The sequence below is a fragment of the Lethenteron reissneri genome, chromosome 55 (genome assembly GCF_015708825.2).
Source record: "Lethenteron reissneri isolate LAM-NWPU_2019-01 chromosome 55, ASM1570882v1, whole genome shotgun sequence".
NCBI lineage: Eukaryota > Metazoa > Chordata > Hyperoartia > Petromyzontiformes > Petromyzontidae > Lethenteron > Lethenteron reissneri.
This window is the reverse complement of record NC_083833.1, coordinates 7,914,004-7,935,371: the sequence shown is the minus strand read 5'-3', so window position 1 is coordinate 7,935,371 and position 21,368 is coordinate 7,914,004. Positions and strand designations below refer to the sequence as shown.

The 21,368-nt window shown below is 52.4% G+C and overlaps 1 protein-coding gene across 1 annotated transcript; it reads left to right on the top strand.

The window, feature by feature from the left end:
* Nucleotides 1-425: 425 nt before the first annotated feature.
* LOC133356723 (mushroom body large-type Kenyon cell-specific protein 1-like) lies at nt 426-21,312 on the top strand. The gene is made up of 3 exons (XM_061574366.1): nt 426-654; nt 3,404-4,080; nt 19,170-21,312. The coding sequence occupies exons 2-3, from the start codon at nt 4,068-4,070 to the stop codon at nt 20,924-20,926; spliced, it is 1,770 nt and encodes a 589-aa protein (XP_061430350.1). The 5' UTR covers nt 426-654; nt 3,404-4,067; the 3' UTR covers nt 20,927-21,312.
* Nucleotides 21,313-21,368: the final 56 nt, after the last annotated feature.

Here is a 21,368-nt window from a genome sequence, read left to right as displayed (position 1 = left end):
GTATATACTGTGTGTGTACTGTGTGTATATACTGTGTGTATACTGTCTGTACTGTGTGTGTACTGTGTGTACTGTGTGTGTACTGTGTGTACTGTGTGTGTGCGTGTGCTGTGTGTACTGTGTGTGTGTACTGTGTATATACTGTGTGTGTACTGTGTGTGTGTACTGTGTGTGTACTGTGTGTGTAGTGTGTGTGTATACTGTGTGTACTGTGTGTGTATATGGCACGTAGTTTGCGAGCAGCTATGAAGGAGACGGGGCGAGTGAGTGGCAGTCAGCGTGCTTCGTCATCACCATCATCACACGTGCGCACGTGGGGTGTGCCTGGGGTTGTTCAAGGATAACCGGTAACCGTTATTTACCGGTTCCGAGAGTCTTAGAACGTTGGCTGCTGTGAAGTGCTTAAAACGTTCCACCACCAACCAAAGACAAAGATCCCCCGTGTAGCTTTAGAACAGATTGTTGGGGCAAGTGCTGTTAGCGAGCACCTATGAAGGCCGGCACGGCACACGAGGGGGTGGGGTGGCCAACACCACGCCCGGCCGCCTTTGTCTCCCCAGTGGCGATGTTCACAGTCCCGATGATCCGGATGCCAAGTTAATCGACACTGGGGGTGGTGTGGGTCGTGAGCGGGAATCCAACTCGGGTTGCCAGGTTCGTAGTGCGGCGCGCTAACCACTACACTGCTCCCTTCCACCACCACCACCAACCACAACCAACAACCACCACCAACAACCAACCACAACCACCACCAACAACCAACCACAACCACCACCAACAACCACCACCATCAACCAACCACAACCACCACCAACAACCACCACCATCAACCAACCACAACCACCACCAACAACCACCACCATCAACCAACCACAACCACCACCACAAACCACTACCACAAACCACCACCACAAACCAACCACACCAATCACCACAAATCACCACCACCAGCCACCATCACCCAACCACAACCACCACCAACCACCACCACAACCAACCACAACCACCACCACCACCAACCAACGCCAACCATCACCACCAACCACCATCAACCAACCACAACCACCATCAACCACAACCATCAATCACAACCAACCACCACCACCAACCACCATCAACCACAACCAACCACCACCACCACCAACCACAACCAGTGACAGATGCTTTGCTATTGGTTCCTCAAAGATAAACACGCGCCGTGCTGAAGCGGTGATAGTTTGAAACCGGTTTTTCATGCGGTTACCGGTAATGCAAACAACTGTTTTCACAACCCTGAGTGTAAACTGGCGGTGTTAAGATTTGTAGGCCGAGTGTGAGTGCGTGTGTGTGAGTCTGTGTGTGTGTCACTGTGTGTGTGAGTCTGTGTGTGTGTCACTGTGTGTGTATATCACTGTGTGTGTCTGAGTGTGTGTCACTGTGTGTGTGAGTCTGTGTGTGTGTCACTGTGTGTGTGTATATCACTGTGTGTGAGTCTGTGTGTGTGAGTCTGTGTGTGTGTCACTGTGTGTGTGAGTCTGTGTGTGTGTCACTGTGTGTGTATATCACTGTGTGTGTCTGAGTGTGTGCCACTGTGTGTGTGAGTCTGTGTGTGTGTCACTGTGTGTGTATATCACTGTGTGTGAGTCTGTGTGTGTCACTGTGAGTCTGTGTGTGTGTCACTGTGTGTGTATATCACTGTGTGTGTGTCACTGTGTGAGTCTGTGTGTGTATCACTGTGTGTGAGTCTGTGTGTCACTGTGAGTCTGTGTGTGTCACTGTGTGTGTGAGTCTGTGTGTGTGTCACTGTGTGTGTGAGTCTGTGTGTGTGTCACTGTGTGTGTGTGAGTCTGTGTGTGTGTCACTGTGTGTGTGAGTCTGTGTGTGTATCACTGTGTGTGTGAGTCTGTGTGTGTATCACTGTGTGTGTGAGTCTGTGTGTGTGTGTCACTAAGAGTCTGTGTGTGTGTCACTGTGTGTGTGAGTCTGTGTGTGTGTCACTGTGTGTGTGAGTCTGTGTGTGTGTCACTGTGTGTGTGTATATCACTGTGTCACTGTGTGTGTGTCACTGTGTGTGTGTGAGTCTGTGTGTGTGTCACTGTGTGTGTGTGAGTCTGTGTTTGTGTCACTCTGTGTGTGAGTCTGTGTGTGTGTCACTGTGTGTGTGTATATCACTGTGTCACTGTGTGTGTGAGTCTGTGTGTCACTGTGAGTCTGTGTGTGTGTATATCACTGTGTCACTGTGTGTGTGAGTCTGTGTGTCACTGTGAGTCTGTGTGTGTGTCACTGTGTGTGTGAGTATGTGTGTGTGTCACTGTGTGTGTGAGTCTGTGTGTGTATCACTGTGTGTGAGTCTGTGTGTGTCACTGTGTGTGTGAGTCTGTGTGTGTGTGTCACTATGTGTGGAGAGCGGTGGTGCAGCGGTTAGCGCTACGCTGCGCTACGAACCCGGCGACCCGAGTTCAATTCCCACTCACGGCCAACATAGGTGACGATTATCTGAACCGGTTTCCCGTAGGTCGACTCAGCCTCAAATGAGTACCCGGTGCGATGTGTAGTAAACATCGCCCCTGGTTGCTGGCCACCCACCCCTTCTCGCGTGCCGTGCCGGCCTTCATAGGTGCACGCTAAAAGCCCTTGCCCCAAAAGTCCGTTCAGGCTACACGGGGAACCTTTGTCTTTGTATCGTGTGTGGTGTAGGGTGAGCGCCAATGGGATTTTGTTTGCGGTTCGGGAGAGGGGGCAGAAGGGGGGAGAGGGAGGAGGAGGGAGGGGAAAGAGAGAGGGGAATGAGTTTGGAGGATGTGAGAGAGGAGGAGGTGGTGGTGGTGGAGAGAGGAGGTGGTGGTGGTGGAGAGATGAGGAAGGGGAGGGGATGAGGAGGAGGTAGGAGAAGGAGTTTGGAGGATGTGAGAGAGGAGGAGGAGGAGGTGGTGGTGAGAGGAGGTGGAGCAGAACGAGAGAGAGTGAGCGAGAGGTGGATTATTTACATAAAGCAAAGTTATTTAAAAAAATACGAAATGATGAACGAAGCAAAGTGCCGGCTACACCGAGCATCTTCTTGTTTCCACTGATCGTAAAAAAACGGAGGTGGTGGAGAGAGGGAGAGGGGGGAGAGGGAGGGTAGAGAGGGAGGAGGAGGAGGAGGGAGGAGGGGAAGCAGTTTGTAGGATGTGAGAGAGAGGAGGAGTTTGTAGGATGTGAGAGAGGAGGAGGAGGAGAGAGTGCAGCCGGGGTAGAGGCGAAGAGAACGGAGAGAGAAACGGGATCGAGGAGCAGGAGTCGAGCGCGATCGAGGGAAAGAGAGAGGGAGGAGGAGCGAGGAGGAGGAGGAGAGGGTACAGAGCGAGAGCGAGCAAGCGGAGAGAAACAGAGGCAGAGAGAAAGGAACAACTTCATACAGCCGGTCCTTGTTGCTGTGCTGCAGCTGCTGGAAGGCGCCGGGGATCGAGTTGGAGCTTCTGCTGCGATCGGCTTGGTAGCTTCTGCGAATCGAGGTGGATCTGCTGGGTCAAGGTGGATCTGCTGGATCAAGGTGGATCTGCTGGATCAAGGTGGATCTGCTGGATCGAGGTGGATCTGCTGGATCAAGGTGGATCTGCTGGGTCAAGGAGGATCTACTGGATCGAGGTGGATCTGCTGGATCAAGGAGGATCTGCTGGGTCAAGGTTTACGTTTCGGATCGGGCTGGGAAGTTGCCGAATCAACGTGGAGATTGCGGATCAAGGCGGTGATGATGATAGTGGTGGTTGTGTAAAGCAAGGTGCTGGATCAAGGTGCTGGATGAAGGTGGTGATGGTGGTGGTGTGAATCAAGCAGCTGGATCAAGGTGCTGGATCAAGATGATGATGATGATGATAGTGGTGGTTGCGTGAATCACGGCGCTGGATCAAGATTGGATCTTAATCTTAATTTCTTGGATCTTGCCCGGGGGGTGAGCTGAGCTCTCCGTGGAGGTAGCAGCAGCAGCAGCAGCGTCTCGCGAAGTCGATGGTGGTCTCGTGATCTTCAGACGACGACAACTCTGGCGAGAGCCACCCGCCCAGCAACTGCAGCTCCACTGCTAGCGTGCTGCTGATGCCAGCGACAGCATGACGAGCGCTGGTATGATGTACAACACAGCACTCGGTCACACAAAGACAAAGACACCCCGTGTAGCCTTAACAGACTGTAGGGGCAAATGCTGTTAGCGAGCACCTATAAAGGCCAGCACAGCACACTAGGGGGGTGGGTGGCCAACACCACGCCCGGCCGTCTTTGTCTTCCCTAGTGGCGATGTTTACATATCGCACAAAGACCACACGCACACACAGACACACAGACACGTTACTGCACACGCTGCCTTGCTGCGTGTACTTGTTTAGCGGTGTACATACAGCGTGTACGTCTGTGAATGAAGAGCTTTGCAGATCATCGGATTCCTCCAGCTTAAATGCATCGTACGATTCCGTGCGTGGGTGCTCGCTAACAGCACTTGCCCCTGCAGTCCGTTAAGGATATACGGGGGATCTTTATCTTTGTACGTGGGGAGCGGTGGTGGAGTGGTTAGCGCTACGCTGCGCTACTGAACCTGGCGACCCGGGATCGATTCCAACTCACGATTATCTGAGCCGGTTCTGGGCCTCCCCTAGGCCGACTCGGCCTTAAATGAGTACCCGGTGCGGTGTGTAAACATCGTCACTGGGGAGACAAAGGCGGCCGGGCGTGGTGCTGGACACCCCAACCCCCTGTTGTGCCGTTCCGGCCTTCATAGGTGCTACTTACTCGCTATAACAGCACTTGCCCCAGCAGTATGTGACAGGCTATACGGGGGATCTTTGTCTTTGTGTTTTTTTCTACGTGTCTGGTGAAACACAAGCGCCGGGAAGACAAAGGCGGCCGAGTGGTGCATCTAAAACAGTGGTGGCCACACTAGCCCCAATCACGTGTGTGCCGTTCCAGCCTTCTTAATAGGTGCTCGCAAACAGCACTTGGCCCAGAAGTCTTGCGAAGGCTACACGGGGGATCTTTGCCTTTATTTAGTGCTTGTGTGTAAGACCGTGAAAGTGTCCTTGTGGATCTCTCTGTCTGCACCTTACGTCAACTAGCTAGGTTGTGTGCTGGCTTTCAATGTTATCTGCAACACGACAGCACTTGTGTGTAATTGTACGTAACGCACTCTGTAAAGTACACGGCTCAAGCACTCGACTACAGGATTAAGTTAGCACACACACAACTCCCTGATTTTCACACACACACACACAGCAAACAACAACGAATAAGTCATTAAAATCAAACTTTTTAAATGGCAAAACTCCACGACTCCAGGAAGTGGCCCCGAAGCTTGCCCACAAAGTAAGTTGAGCGTGGACAATTAGACCCAAGCCGACGCATAACATCTAAGAAAGAATGTTTCAAAATATGTATTTTTAATTTTTATGATAGAATATAGTATTGTCATCAGTGTGCCATAAGTATACCAAGTTTGCAGTCGATACCACATTGGGAAGTGGGTTAAAATTGAGTTACAAGATTTGAGGATACAACAACAACGAAAACAACAACAGAGTGAGTTAATAGAAAGTGTGTCAAAAGAATGTTTAAAAATATATTTTACATTTTTATGATAGAATATAGTATTGTCATCAGTAAGACACAAGTATACCAAGTTTGCAGTCGATGCTACATTGGGAAGTGGGTTAAAATTGAGTTACAAGATTTGAGGATACAACAACGACAACAACAGACAAAGTGAGTTAAATAAAAGCGTGTAAATAAAAAAAAGCTAATATTGTTTTTCCACAACATGCGGATTGATGTGGCTAATCGATTAAGCGTTCCTTATAGCCAGAGACGTTATTATTATTCGCTAGCGGAGTAGTTAATCATTTCCACGTTGACTGCTGAGACGATTGTCAGTGTCACCGTGCGAGTTGCTTCTCTCCAAGGCACAAAGGTCGATCGCTACGACGACAAGGTTCTGTTTGCGAGCGCCTATTAACGTCGGCATGGCGCCCCGGGGCCGCCTTTGTCTCCCCTGGGTGCTCGTGTTTAGGCCGAGTCTACCTAGGGGGAGGCCCAGGACCGGTTCAGATCATTTAATCGTCACCGGTGTTGGCCGTGAGCGGGAATCGAACTCGGGACGCCGAGTGCATAGGGCAGCGCAGCGCGCTAACCGCTACACTACCGCTCCCCACACACACTGACACATTCACACACTTACACACACACACAGACACACACACACAGACACACACACACAGACACACATTCACACACTTACACACACAGACACACACACGGAGACACACACAGACACACACAGACACACACACAGACACACACACAGACACACACACACTGACACATTCACACACACACACAGACACACACACACAGACACACACACATACACACACACACTGACACATTCACACACACACAGACACACACACACAGACACACACACAGATACACACACACTGACACATTCACACACACACACAGACACACACACACAGACACACACACAGACACACACAGAGACACACAACACAAAAACGCAACAACACAAAGCCACGAACCCCGTGCAGAATGTTGGAGGGGGCCACGCAAACTCTGCCCGTTCACTACACAACACTATACAACACTACACAACACAACAATACACAACACAACAATACACAACACAACAATACACAACACTACCCAACACTACACAACATTACACAACACTACACAGCACTACACAACATTACACAACACTGCCCAACACAACAATACACAACACTACACACCACACCACTACACAACACTACACTACACACCACTACACAACACAACACTACACAACACACCACACCACTACACAACACACCACACCACTACACAACACACCACACCACTACACACCACTACACACCACTACACAACACTACACAACACAACACTACACACCACTACACAACACTACACACCACTACACAACACTACACACCACTACACAACACTACACAACACTACACAACACACCACTACACACCACTACACAACACTACACACCACTACACAACACTACACACCACTACACTACACAACACTACACAACACTACACACCACTACACAACACTACACACCACTACACAACACTACACACCACTACACTACACACCACTACACAACACTACACACCACTACACAACACTACACACCACACCACTACACACCACTACACAACACACCACTACACAACACTACACACCACTACACAACACTACACAACACTACACAACACTACACAACACACCACTACACAACACTACACAACACACCACTACACAACACTACACAACACTACACACCACTACAATACACACCACTACACAACACACCACTACACAACACTACACACCACTACAATACACACCACTACACAACACACCACTACACAACACTACACAACACTACACACCACTACAATACACACCACTACACACCACTACACAACACTACACAACACGTGCCCCCACCACCACCACCACCCCGTGGCCATCTGTCACCACTCGGGTTACTGAGCTGACGCGGGGAGTTATTTAATTATATATATTAGACAGAGAGGAAAAAAAATCACAAATAACACTCCACCACGTCCGGAAGGTCTGGTGGTGGCTTGTTGTGGGAATATGCTCTTTCTCTTGGCAGGGAGATTCGCTTTCATGGGACGCTTCTATTTTACCAGATAACGCCCACTGAGTTGTACAGTGGAGGTAGGTTTGTTTTCAGAATCACCCTGGCGATCACAGTTGAAAGCCGACTGCAGTCACGAAAACTTAAAATCTAGATTCATTCACAATTGATAGCTTTGATCGAAATGGCTTATCAGCGTCGTCGTCGTCGTCGTTGTTGTTGTGTGGGAATTTTGTAGCAGCAGCAGTCAAATGCTCTGAACGCGTGGTGATGTTGTTTCTAAATGTGGAAGGGAAGAAAAAATTCGGAGGAGCTGGAGAAAAATCCACGCGATCACCACGAAAAGAGAGAGAGAGACACCGCAAACTCCAAATATACAGCAGCAGGCGCCATGGTCGAGATCGAACCCACGAACTCCTGTATATCAGGCGAGGTAGTCAACATCTCCGAGTCATCGTGATGATGATGATGAGAGAGAAACGCAAACTCCAAATATTACAGCCACAGGCGTCAGGGTCGGGATCAAACCCACGACCTCCTGTACACCAAGCGAGGTAGTTAACATCTCCCAGCCACCGTGATGATGATGAGAGAGAGAGAGAGACACGCAAACTCCAAATATTACAGCAACAGGCGCCATGGTCGGGATCGAACGCACGGACCTCCTGCATACCAGGCGAGGTAGTTAACATCTCCTAGCCATTTGATGATGACGATAGTGAGAAATTTACAGCAGCCAAATATTCTGAACGCGTGATGTTGGTTCTAAATGTGGAGGGCAAAACTGGAGGACCTGGAGAAACATCCACGTGACCACAGGGAGAGAGACACGCAAACTCCAAATATACAGCAGCAGGCGTCAGGGTCGGAATTGAACCCACGGACCTCCTGCACACCGGGCGAGGTAGTTAACATCTCCTAGCCACCGTGACGCCCTGACTAAAGATGCGTTGGCAGCGCTCGGCACAAGCAAACCAATGGATCCCAACGAACCAAGCAAATGCTTAAAGCCCCACCCCCTCCCCCCAAAGAGACTCATGGAGGGAGGCTGGATTCATGAGTAAAAAATAAAAGGAGCGCATCACATATCAGCTCAAATTGAAATCCCAATTGAAATAAACCAATTACAGTGTCACAACTAAAGGGAATTCCTCTAATCCAGCGGTTCTGAACCTTTACTGCAGCCTTGCACCCCCCTTTGGTTCACAACCGTAACTTTGTATTACAACGTTAACAAATACACAAAGGGTTTGGTGAAACAAAGAAAGTTGTAACTTTGCGTGCCCGAGCTTAATTTGTGTTTCGATGATTTACCTTCGAAAAAAATCTGCCCATGTCTCGTGCACCCCCAGCAAGGGCATCACTGCACCCCCAGGGGGTGCAGCGTGCAGCCCCGCTCAAGAAGAGCCACTGCTCCAACCTATCATCTCTGTCCTCCACAATAGTTCAGCCGGTCTGTGGCCGATTAAGTCTGGCTGTCGCCTGATGAAGCTAGTTGTAATTACTGGTGAAACGTCGTACTCAAGATTGTAAATGTTGTGGCTTGGCTCTCCAACACACCGGTGTGCTGTACTAGTATACTACACTATATACTACACTACTATACACTACACTATACAATATACTACTATACACTACATATTACACTAGTGCTGTCCTAGTATACTACAATACACTATACACTACACACTACACTATACACTACACGATACACTACACTATACACTATACTACAATACACTATACACTACACACTACACTATACACTAGTGCCGTACTTGTAACGAATTGGCCACGTTCTGTTTACGTGACAAACCCCTTACTAGTTGGCTGTGTCGGGTGGTGGCGGGTTTCACGACACAACATTTATATATTTACGCGATCTAACCCAAAAAAAAACCTGTGTCATGGATGATATTGGTTGCTCATCTCTGTCCCGTCTGCATCTCACTTCTCTGATGGTGAGCAGAGTGAGCTCACAAACCCTTGCGGCCCGTGCTAGATTCCATGGGCAGGGCTAACATCGGTGGCGAGTGATATCGGAACCGGTCCTGATGCGCTTGCCCCTTCACCCACCCCGCACTGACCAGAGTGGTGGAGTATGGTCAAACAACGCCCCTGATCGACACGACGGGAGAGAGGAGGCGGCCTTCATCCAACAGTGGATTGAGAAAGGCCCGCTCTTTATTATTACGGCCGCATTACTCAGAGCCTAAACACCAGGAGCGCCTATGAATGATTACTTTCAGGCACCAGTACTGTACAAAGGACATTCACAGCACGTGAGGTTAATGGGCACGCAGAGAGTCATGCATACCAAATAGCCAGCCACACACAAACTCGTGCAGAGTATTTATCAACTTACCAGAGTAGGCAAGCAATAGTCAGACGATTAGAACTCGCAGCCCTTGGCCAACCCACCACTGGACAAAGGCCTCCACAAGCCGTGTCGTTCTTGGGGGGGTTGTTTTCACCAAACTTCACCACTCCGGTCAATGTGACATAGGGGGTGGAAGGCTCTCTCACTCCGCTGACTCACCAGCAGTCAGTCGCCTCCCTATCACTCTTCTATCGCTACCAACATGGTTTATGTTGCCCTGACCTGTACTCATGGAGTCCTCCACAATGCTTTGGCCGATGACTCAGTCCACCACCACACCGACTCTTTCATGCTTGCTCACACAGCGACGAATCGCTGACACCGCAGGGCAAACCAACACGACTCACTCACTCACCCATCCACCCACGCACTCACCACACTGCAGGTCACAACAATTCTCTTGCTGCTTCTATCCTTGAGAATTCCCGCCCCAAGTTCACGTAAATTACCCCGCTCAATTCAATAACCATCGGAGCCCCTCATCGACTACAACTCTTGAACGGTGAGGCTTGTTGCTCGCTGCTTCTTGTTTTGGACCTGTGCTTAAGCAACCGAGCCACGGTGGCTATGAGATGTTAACTACCTCGCCTGGTATGCAGGTGGTCCGTGGGTTCCATCTCGACCCTGACGCCTGCTGCTGTATATTTGGAGTTTGCGTCTCTCTCTCTCTCTCATCATCATCACGGTGGCTCGGAGATACGGGTAGCCGTATCCTACCCGTACCCTACCCGAAATGAGTGACAAACGGTTACTCACCAGTGACTCACGGCCTACCCGTACCCGTACCCGGCCGCACCAGGGTCGCAAACGGGTACCGGGTACGGGTAGCCGGGTATCGGGTAGGGTACGGGTATCGGGTACCCGGTTGCGACCTCTGTGCCACGTTGCTCGGCCCGGGGTTGATTGATCACACGTCATCACCCTGGTCAGTGCCCGTTGTGGGGGGGGTGAAGTGAAGGACCGGTTCAGAGGTCACTCACCACTGACGCTCGCCATGGATGGCAATAGAACTCGGTTCAGCAGGATCACAGTGTCGTGTGCTTAGTTACTGCACCACCGCTGAAGAGTACGGACACACTGCTTTCTGTGTTTGGTTTGTTGTCCTTACCCCCCGCAACTCCGATCAGCACGGTTGGCTACATACGGCGCGAAAGAAGTTCAACGTACGTACGTTCCATCAATAGCATTTGATCGCCGTTTGCATTAAACCCCACCTTGCAAATTTACTTGGCTCACAGATGACCTTAATAGGTGCTCGCTAACAGCACTGCCTCTGTGCGGAGCTGGACAACCCGAGTTCAATTCCCGGCCACGGCTAACATCGGTGGCGAGTGATGTCTGAGCCCGTGCCGTCAGGGTGAAGTATGGTCAGACGACCCCATCACAAACCAGAGGTCGCAACCGGGTACCCGATACCCGTACCCTACCCGATACCCGGCTACCCGTACCCGGCCGGGTAAGGGTACGGGTAGCCGTTTGCGACCCTGGTGCGGCCGGGTACGGGTACAGGTAGGCCGTGAGTCACTGGTGAGTCACCGTTTGTCACTCATTTCACAACGTCTTGTCTCTTCTCACAATTCAAGTTCCTAGAATCAACCCACCCGCGCCTGCAACATGGCTTCATCCCAGAGGTCGCAATCAGGTACCCGATACCCGTACCCTACCCGTAGCATGCACACACACAGACACTTGAACATGCACACACACTCTAGCATGCACACACACTCTAGCATGCACACACATACACACAAACACTTCAGTACCCGGCCGGGTACGGGTACGGCCGGGTATGGGTAGTACGGGTACCCGTTTGCGACCCTGGTGCGGCCGGGTACGGGTACGGGTAAGGAATCAAAACCCGTTTGCGACCTCTGTCCCAAACACAACGTGGTGGTGGTAGGGAGGGGACACAACGTGGTGGTGGTGGTGGTAGGGAGGGGACACAACGTGGTGGTGGTGGTAGGGGGGGGACACAACGTGGCTGTGTTTACGTACAACAGCAGCCCCAACAGTCGAGTGTATCTGTCAACAACAGAGGGAGCAGTGTGTTGCTCCGGACTGGAAGAGTTCACTTATCGCACGAGGGTTGGGGGGCCGAGGGTGGGATCGGGCAGAGGCAACGCTGCCGTGGCAAAAGAACCCCCCCCCCCCCCATCATCATCAGAGGAATGGTTTGGCCCAACTTCCTTGGCACAAAAGCTGACCTCCAAAGTGACCCCGTAGGCCAAGCTGCCCTTCCCCGCCTCTGCTGCCTGCCCATCCTGCATAACAATTGATGTGCCCTGCATTGCGTGGCGAGCTCCGTTAACGTTGCGGTGATGTCAAGAGTACCCACACACGCGTACACACTCCAGCATGCGCACACACGCACACACAACAAACACTTTGTATGTATGTTGAACTTCTTTCGCGCCGTACGTAGCCAACCGTGCTAATCGGAGGTGCTGGAGGGGGCAACAAACTAAATACAAGAAGCAGTCCTAGAATGCAGACACACACACAGTCTAGCATTCACACACACTCTAGCATGCACACACACACACAGTCTAGCATGCACGCGCACACACAGTCTTGCATGCACACACACACATTCTAGCATGCACATACACAGTCTAGCATGCACACACACAGTCTAGCATGCACACACACACACAGTCTAGCATGCACACACACACACTCTAGCATGCATGCACACACACACACTCTAGCATACATACACACACATTCTAGCATGCACACACACACACAGTCTAGCATGCACGCACACACACAGTCTAGCATGCACATACACTCTAGCCTGCACACACACACATTCTAGCATGCACACACACAGTCTAGCATGCACACACACACAGTCTAGCATGTACACACACACACTCTAGCATGCACGCACACACACACTCTAGCATGCACACACACACACACATTCTAGCATGCACACACACAGACATTTTAACATCCACACACACTCTAGCATGCACACACACAAACACTCCAGCATGCACACACAGACACTAGCGTGCTCACAAACTTGTAGCATGCACACACACTCTAGCATGCACACACACACACATTCTAGCATGCACACACACAGACATTTTAACATCCACACACACTCTAGCATGCACACACACAGACACACAAACACTCCAGCATGCACACACAGACACTAGCGTGCTCACACACTTGTAGCATGCACACACACTCTACCATGCACACACACATATTCTCGCATGCACACACACACACTAGCATGCACCCACACTTGTAGCATGCACACATACACTAGCATGCACACACACTCTACCATGCACACACACATATTCTCGCATGCACACACACGCACACACACTCTAGCATGCACACACACAGACACTAGCGTGCACACACACTTGTAGCATGCACACACACACACACACTAGCATGCACACACACTCTACCATGCACACACACACACACTCTTGCATGCACACACACACACACACTCTAGCATGCACATACAAGACAATGTAACATTCACACGCACGCACAAAGATCCCCCTGTAGCTGCGTAGTCTGTTGGGGCAAGTGCTGTTAGCGAGCACCTCGTAAGGTTGGTATGACAGCACCGCCTTTATCTCCCCAAAGTTGATGTTCACAGACCACGCCAGGTACTCATTCAGTGCCGAGGTGACCCAGGGTTTCCCTCCCGCAGATATCCCACGTGTATCTGCACCGATGCGAGCCGTAGCCGGGAATCGAAGCCACGTGCACCGGGGATGGTTGGGAAAACCACCACACCAACACCACGGCTCCCCAAGCAACAACAGCCACCATTCACCACCACAAAGCGGCGGTGATGTCAACCGCGGCGCTTGTGCCAGACTTGGGCTGTCGCTCATCAATCTCGCCCCACCGCCCATCGCCCTTCCTAGCGGCGGTGCCGCGTTGCCCACGCCAGCTCACTTTTCTCAACGGTCAATTTGACGCCTGCTGTATATTTGGAGTTTGCGTGTTTTGTGTGCGCTTGAATGGTTGTCATTACTTAACCCTTGGGATGCATGACCCCCGATACTAGAAGGCAGACGCTACAACCGTTTGGGGCGCAACTTTGGCTAGGAGATGTTAACTACCTCGCCTGGTATAATATAGGAGGACGTGGGTTCGATGCCTGCTGTACTTTTGGAGTTTGCGTGTTTTGTGTGTGCTTGAATGGTTGTCATTGCTTAACCCTTGGGATGCATAGCCCCCGTATCTAGAAGGCAGACGCTACAACCGTTTGGGGCGCCACGGTGGCTAGGAGATGTTAACTACCTCGCCTGGTGTACAGGAGGTCGTAGGTTCGACGCCTTCTGTACATTTGGAGTTTGCGTGTTTTGTGTGCGCTTGAATGGTTGTCATTGTTTAACCCTTGGGATGCAAAGCCCCTGATACTAGAAGGCAGACACTACAACCGTTTGGGGCGCAACTTTGGCTAGGAGATGTTAACTACCTCGCCTGGTATATAGGATGACGTGGGTTCAACGCCTGCTGTATATTTGGAGTTTGCGTGTTTTGTGTGTGCTTGAATGGTTGTCATTGCTTAACCCTTGGGATGCATGACCCCCGATACTAGAAGCCAGACGCTACAACCGTTTGGGGTGCAACTTTGGCTAGGAGATGTTAACTACCTCGCCTGGTATATAGGAGGACGTGGGTTCGACGGCTGCTGTATATTTGGAGTTAGCGTGTTTTGTGTGCGCTTGAATGGTTGTCATTGCTTAACCCTTGGGATGCATGACCCCCGATACTAGAAGGCAGACGCTACAACCGTTTTGGGCGCAACTTTGGCTAGGAGATGTTAACTACCTCGCCTAGGTATATAGGAGGACGTGGGTTCCACGGCTGCTGTATTTTTGGAGTTTGCGTGTTTTGTGTGTGCTTGAATGGTTGTCATTGCTTAACCCTTGGGATGCATGACCCCCGATACGAGAAGGCAGACGCTACAACCGTTTGGGGCGCAACTTTGGCTAGGAGATGTTAACTACCTCGCCTGGTGTACAGGAGGTCGTAGGTTTGACGCCTTCTGTACATTTGGAGTTTGCGTGTTTTGTGTGCGCTTGAATGGTTGTCATTGCTTAACCCTTGGGATGCATGACCCCCGATACTAGAAGGCAGCAGCTACAACCGTTTTGGGCGCAACTTTGGCTAGGAGATGTTAACTACCTCACCTGGGTATATAGGAGGACGTGGGTTCCACGGCTGCTGTATTTTTGGAGTTTGCGTGTTTTGTGTGCGCTTGAATGGTTGTCATTGCTTAACCCTTGGGATGCATAGCCCCCGATACTAGAAGGCAGCAGCTACAACCGTTTGGGGCGCCACGGTGGCTAGGAGATGTTAACTCCCTCGCCTGGTGTACAGGGTCGTGCGTTTTATCCCGACCCTGACGATGCCTGCTGTATATTTCGTGTTTGCATGTCTCTCCCCATGATCTTGTGGATGTTTTTTCTCAGGGTTCTCCGGTTTCTCCCTCTATATTTATGAACAGTGCATCGAGGTTTATTTCGATTATTTTGCTGCTATAAATTTCCACGATATAAGCCGCTTTGTTGAGCTATCATTATTTGTGGCCAGGTCGCTTCTGAAAAACGAGTTAATACCTCAGTGGGCTTTGCCTGGTAGGATGGGGATGGCTTAGTATTTGTCTGTGTTTGGGTGATTTGTTTACCGTTCGTACACTTTGCACTCGTATTGTGTTGTTGTTTTGTGTTTGTTGTTGTCGCGTTCTTGCCCAGTGCCCCGACTGGACATCTGTGAAAAAGAGCTTTATAGATCATCGGGTTCCTCCAGTATGAATACATATATATTGTGATGTCCCTAACGAGTGGTACAAGCCATTGCAGATGCGGACACTTTGATGGGGGGAAATGAATGCATGATGTGTGTACGCACGTGTAACTTCTTCTGCACCGTACGTAGCCAACCGTGCTAATCACAGGTGCGGGCGGAAGGGCAGCAAAGTAAACACAATAATAATTTCGAAAGAAATGACTTTGTCAATCTCGATGATGATTTAAAAGTTCATAGCTCCCAAGTGGCTTCCTTAATAGCAGTGGGCAGAGCGCTCCAGACGGCCGCAGAAGCGCATCTGAAAGCGCCGCGCGATTTCGAGTTGGACCGCTTTTGTTCGATGGGCGGCCAAAAGCCTCCGCCGCAAGGATGACCGGACACAGGAAGAAATGTTTAAACCATGCAGGAAGTGTGCGACTGCGGTCGCCCGTAAATGCGCCGTCAAACATAAAACAACTCGATGCCCGCTTTCTAAACAATACAAAGGAGGAGGAGGAGGGGGCGGGAGGCAACATGACAGCGAGGATTCGCCACTCTGGTCCTGTTGGCCAATTTGTCCCCCTCGTTAACCACCTGGATGTAAAACGACAGTTGTTACTCTACATCAGTTGTGGCCAGCCTGTAACAGGCCAAGAGTCAAAAAGTAACCCATGAGTTCTGCAAAGAGTCAAGTCTACATATATATACACAAGTGTGTATATCTTCTTGGTTCTTTCGGTAAAGTCACGTAGAAGGGAAATAATAAAGTAATAAAAATAAAACATAATAAAATAATTCTCACGACGTTTCGGCTACAACGCAAGCAGCCGTCCTGAGGACGTGACTTTACCGAAAGAACCAAGAAGATGAATCCCTGCAGTCACGAAAGCTTTAAATCGAAATTTAAGTGTGTATATATTGACGGTTTTCTCGGCACAGCACGGGAGACGTCCGTTATTCTCTGCTACTTTGATAGTGCGGTTTGTTCTCCTATAACGCCGCGTGTTTTGTGTTTTCACGACGTGATTTGGATATAAGTGAGAAGCAGGAGACGAGCGGTTACACGTTCCCCGGTCCGCACGACCCCCCCCCCCCCCGGCTCCCGCTCCGCTATCGACACGCGGGAGCTTGCGCCACGACAGTGCCCGGTGGCACCGTGGTGGCGGAGCGGCGTCTCCCACGAGCCGTGCGTGTGGCGTCTTTAACAGGCCTCTATCGAAGGCGGCGTAACGTAGAACTTGATACAGATATTTTGCTGTGACAGTTTCACCTGAAGACGGAAGCTTGTGTTGCCTCCAAAACGTCGTGATTTTTCTATTTTTTCTATTAAATTAATTATTAATTATTATTTACTTAATTTTTTACCTACGTGACTTTACCGAAAGAACTAAGAGTAGAACACGCTATCGCAGTCTCAGCAGAGGGATGATGAATGTCTCCCGTGCTGTGCCAAAAAAATAATCACTATATACACACGCACACACTTTTATATATGTATATGTATACGTGCCTCTTTTTCAGAACTCGTGGATACTTTTTTGGCTCCTGGTCTGTTCCAGGTTGGCCAAACCCCGCGGTTGCGTGGGCTGCGAGTGATCCGCCGACAAGCTGCGGAGATTCTTGACATTCTCGGGGTTTTAGAGAAGAAGCGGCAACTCGCTTCATACAGCGCTGGGGGGGTCGTGCGTGGTGCCCTATGGGTAGAATTGCTCCTGCCATAGGAACGTAGAGTTGCCACCGCTGTAGCTGAGGGTTCTCGACAGGAGATGATGATAGTAAACAATTGTAATTGCTTCTAGATTTGAAGCTTTCGTGACTGCAATGATTCATATTCTTAGGTTTTTTCGGTAAAGTCACGTAGGTAAAAAACATTAAAAAGTAAAATAAAATAAAAATCACAACGTTTCGGAGGCAACACAAGCTTCCGTCTTCAGGTGGTACCGTCACAGCCACGACAGCTGTATCAAGTAAATGAGAGATTACAGAAGCTACCACTCCGTTTATATATAAATAATAGTGGTGGTAGCTTCTGCAATCTCTCATTTACTTGATACAGCTGTCGTGGCTGTGACGGTACCACCTGAAGACGGAAGCTTGTGTTGCCTCCGAAACGTCGTGATTTTTATTTTATTTTACTTTTTAATGTTTTTTTCCTACATGACTTTACCGAAAAAATCTAAGAATAATTGTAATTGCTCTTTACTCTGACAAGCCTCACCGAGTCGCAAGACTCATTTTGGGAGAGTACTGCTCCATCCACGCAATGTTTGGGCAATTCCACGAATGGGAGTTTGTGGCTTCGAGTTGTGGGAGGTAATCGGAGACCATCGGAGAAATCTCACCACGCAAATACTTGGGGCTCTGCTCGACAGGCTCCACGCCTCCTCATCCGGGTTTTACAAAGGCTCTCTGTCAACCTCTTTTACCACTCATCGATCAAAAAATGTGCGACCAACTGAATAATGGCTTTTGACAATGGTTTGGACGTGACAATAATGATAATAACTGGGCCGGCTCTGACGTCGCTTCCCGCTGATGTTAGCCGTGGCCGGAAATCGAACTCTGGTGGCTGAGTTCGCAGCGTAGGGTGCGAAACCACTGCGCCGCCTCTCCCCAGATAATGATATACCGCCCTTTCTTCACCCAGTATAGTGAGACATTAACTACGTCACCTGGTATACAGGAGGTTGTGGGTTCGATTCCGACCTTGACGCCTGCTGCTGTATATTTTGAGTTGCACGTTCTCCCCGTGGTGGCGTGGATTTTTCTCCAGGTCCTCCGGTTTTTCCCCTCCGCATTTAGAATCAACATCACGCGTTTAGAGTTTTTGGTTGTGATACACTTCCACGTGATGAGCCACTTCGTTGAGCTATCATTTGTGGCCAGGTCGCTTGTGAAAATCTTATTGAGAATCGCAAGACTGCTGCATTGAGATTATTTAGTAATTTTAGCCATGAGAGTGTCTTTAATCTCGTTAAATGCAGCAGGAGTTTGCTTCAGAAAAGTCACAGAGTGGCAGAGCTCTGTCAAGCCAGTGAAAACGGAGCTTGTTGAAAGGTGTGTTTTGATGATGAGCAGTGATTGGTCTGCAGAGCACGCGACCTCGGCTGGTCACGTGACCTCGGTCTGCGATTTGATTGGAAGTCGCCATCCTGGCTGCCTACTTGGGGGAGCAGCGATCAGATTTGTCCATATTTTGGGGCGACTACATTTTGGACGATAGGAAATTCTGTGTCAGTTGTTGCCAGCAACGGTTGCCCTAACATTGCTCGATTGCACCGTGGCCTTGTAACTTTTGAAGAAACACGTTCCCGCAGAGACGTTAACCGCTGCTCGTTTTAATTTTTTGTAACGGCACAGAGATCAAGAAGCCACCTGTGGCGCCCAAGCCGCGGCTGCCAGCGCCACCCCGGCCCTCCCAACCTCCCAGGCCGCCCGCCCCGCAGGCCAATCACACCGACCGCGCCAACCACAAGGACCAGGGCGACCACACCGGGGAAGTAACCCACGCAGATCGGGCCAACCACTCCGATCAAATCAACCACGCACCCCAGGCGAATCACGCGGACCAGACTAACCACGCGCCCCAGGCGAATCACGCGGACCAGAACAACCACACGGACCGGGTGAACGACGCCGATCAAATCGGCAAAACGGACCAGGCCATCCACACCGGCGAGATCGCTCACGCCGGGCAGGCGAATAATGCGTCGCCCAGGAGTCAGAAACCTCCCGTGGCCCCCAAACCTAAGGTGGCCAAGAAGCCGCCGGTGGCCGAGGTGAAGCCAACGCCGCAGCAGCCGCAGCAGCAGCCGCAGCAGCAGCCGCAGCAGCAGCAGCAGCAGCCGCAGCAGCAGCAGCAGCAGCAACAGCAGCAACAGCAGCAGCAGCAGCAACAGCAGCAGCAGCAGCAGCAGCAGGCGGTCGCGGCGGTGGCGGCGGTGGGCCCGGCTGACGGCACCAAGCCGTGTCGCGAGTGTGGCAGCCGCAACCGCAAACCGGATGTCCCGGCGACGGCGGCGCTGCTTGGCTCGTGCTGCTGCCACCACCACCTGGATTTCGGCGCCGCCCACGGGCTGGGGCTGACTCAGCGCGGCGATGGTGGCGGCGGCGACGCTGGCAGCTGCTGCCTGTGCGCCGTGAGCCGCGTGGCCGCGTCGTGCAAGGGCTGCGAGGCGGCGTGCCGGTTCCGGCGCGTCTCCGACCGGCATGACGCCGCGATCCACGTACACGGCTGCGAGGCAGTGGCGCTGCTGCTGCACCAGACGGAGTTCGATGGCGGCGGCGGCGATGCGGCGCAGCCGGAATCGTGCCGTGCGGCACCAGTGCTCGACTCACCCAAGCCGTCGCCGACACCGCCGCCGCCGCTGCCGCCGCGTTTGCGGATCGCCGGATCCGGGCACGAAGGGATCGGAGAGCCCGCCTCTCGCCGAGGTGGCGCCGCGCTTGCGCCACGAGGCGGCGGACGCACGGGCGGCGGGCGCCGTCCGCCCCGTGGCTCCTCCGCCGAAGGCCGGCGCGGATCCCGGAGAACTCGCGCCGGACGGCCCGGCCGTGCGCGACCGCCGCTGCCCCTCGCCGGGCGGCGGCGTCGAGGGGGAGCCATCGAGCCGCTTCCCGGTCGCGGCGCCTCCAGATGCGGGATTGACGCCGCGACGTCCGGCGAGCGCCGGCAAGAGGTCGAGCGAGAGGTCGTCGGGCTCCCCCGGACGGCCGAGAGCGCGCGGAGATGCCGGGGCCCCCGTCCCCAAGCCCAGACGTCTGGTGCCGACACCTCGCTTCCCAGACAGGGCCACGGAGAGCGTGGCCTCCGACGAAACGGGTCGCGACGACGACCGGCGGCCTCGCCCGCGGGCGGACGAGGCCGCGGCACGGAAGCCGGAAGGCGCCGCCGGCGCCGTCGAGCTGCATTCTCTCCCGCAGCTTGGCGCGCCGACGCCGACGGAATGGCCGCAGGGTGGCTCGACGGCGCGGAATATCGCGGGCGTGGACGCCGGCGGAGAAATGGCGAGCGGCGGAAGCCGGTCCCCGGCAGAACGCCCCGGCGACGGGCGCCGTCGGTCGGCGACGTGCCAAAACGAACCCCGGCCTCCCGTCAGAGAACGGGCAGCGTTTGACGCGCACGTCACGCCAGGAGATGCGGCAACCGAGCTGGGCCGGAGGCTCCGGCAACACGAGAAGGACGCGGAGCGGACGACCGGTGCCTCCGCCGCTCAAACCGAAGCGGGGAGGAGGAAATGTCCGGTCGCCGGCGCCCGGCACGGCCGCGGAGTTGGAGCGAGCCCAGCGGGACAGCGACACGGACTGGGTGGCGACGCGGAGGGGCGCCGGCGGCGGCGGCAGCGGTGGCGGCGCCGGCCACTCGATAGACCGGAGGCGGCCGAACTTTGGGCCTCCTCCCCCGCCGACGCTCCCTCCCAAGAAGGAACATCCGAAGGGGCGACGACGTGGGCCGGAAGAGCTCCCGGGCGGCGGAGGCGGCGGCTTGCCTCAAGGACATCCCGCCGCCGTTCCAGCCGGCCGACATCACCCAGAGGCCGATCGTAAAGTACTCCCCCC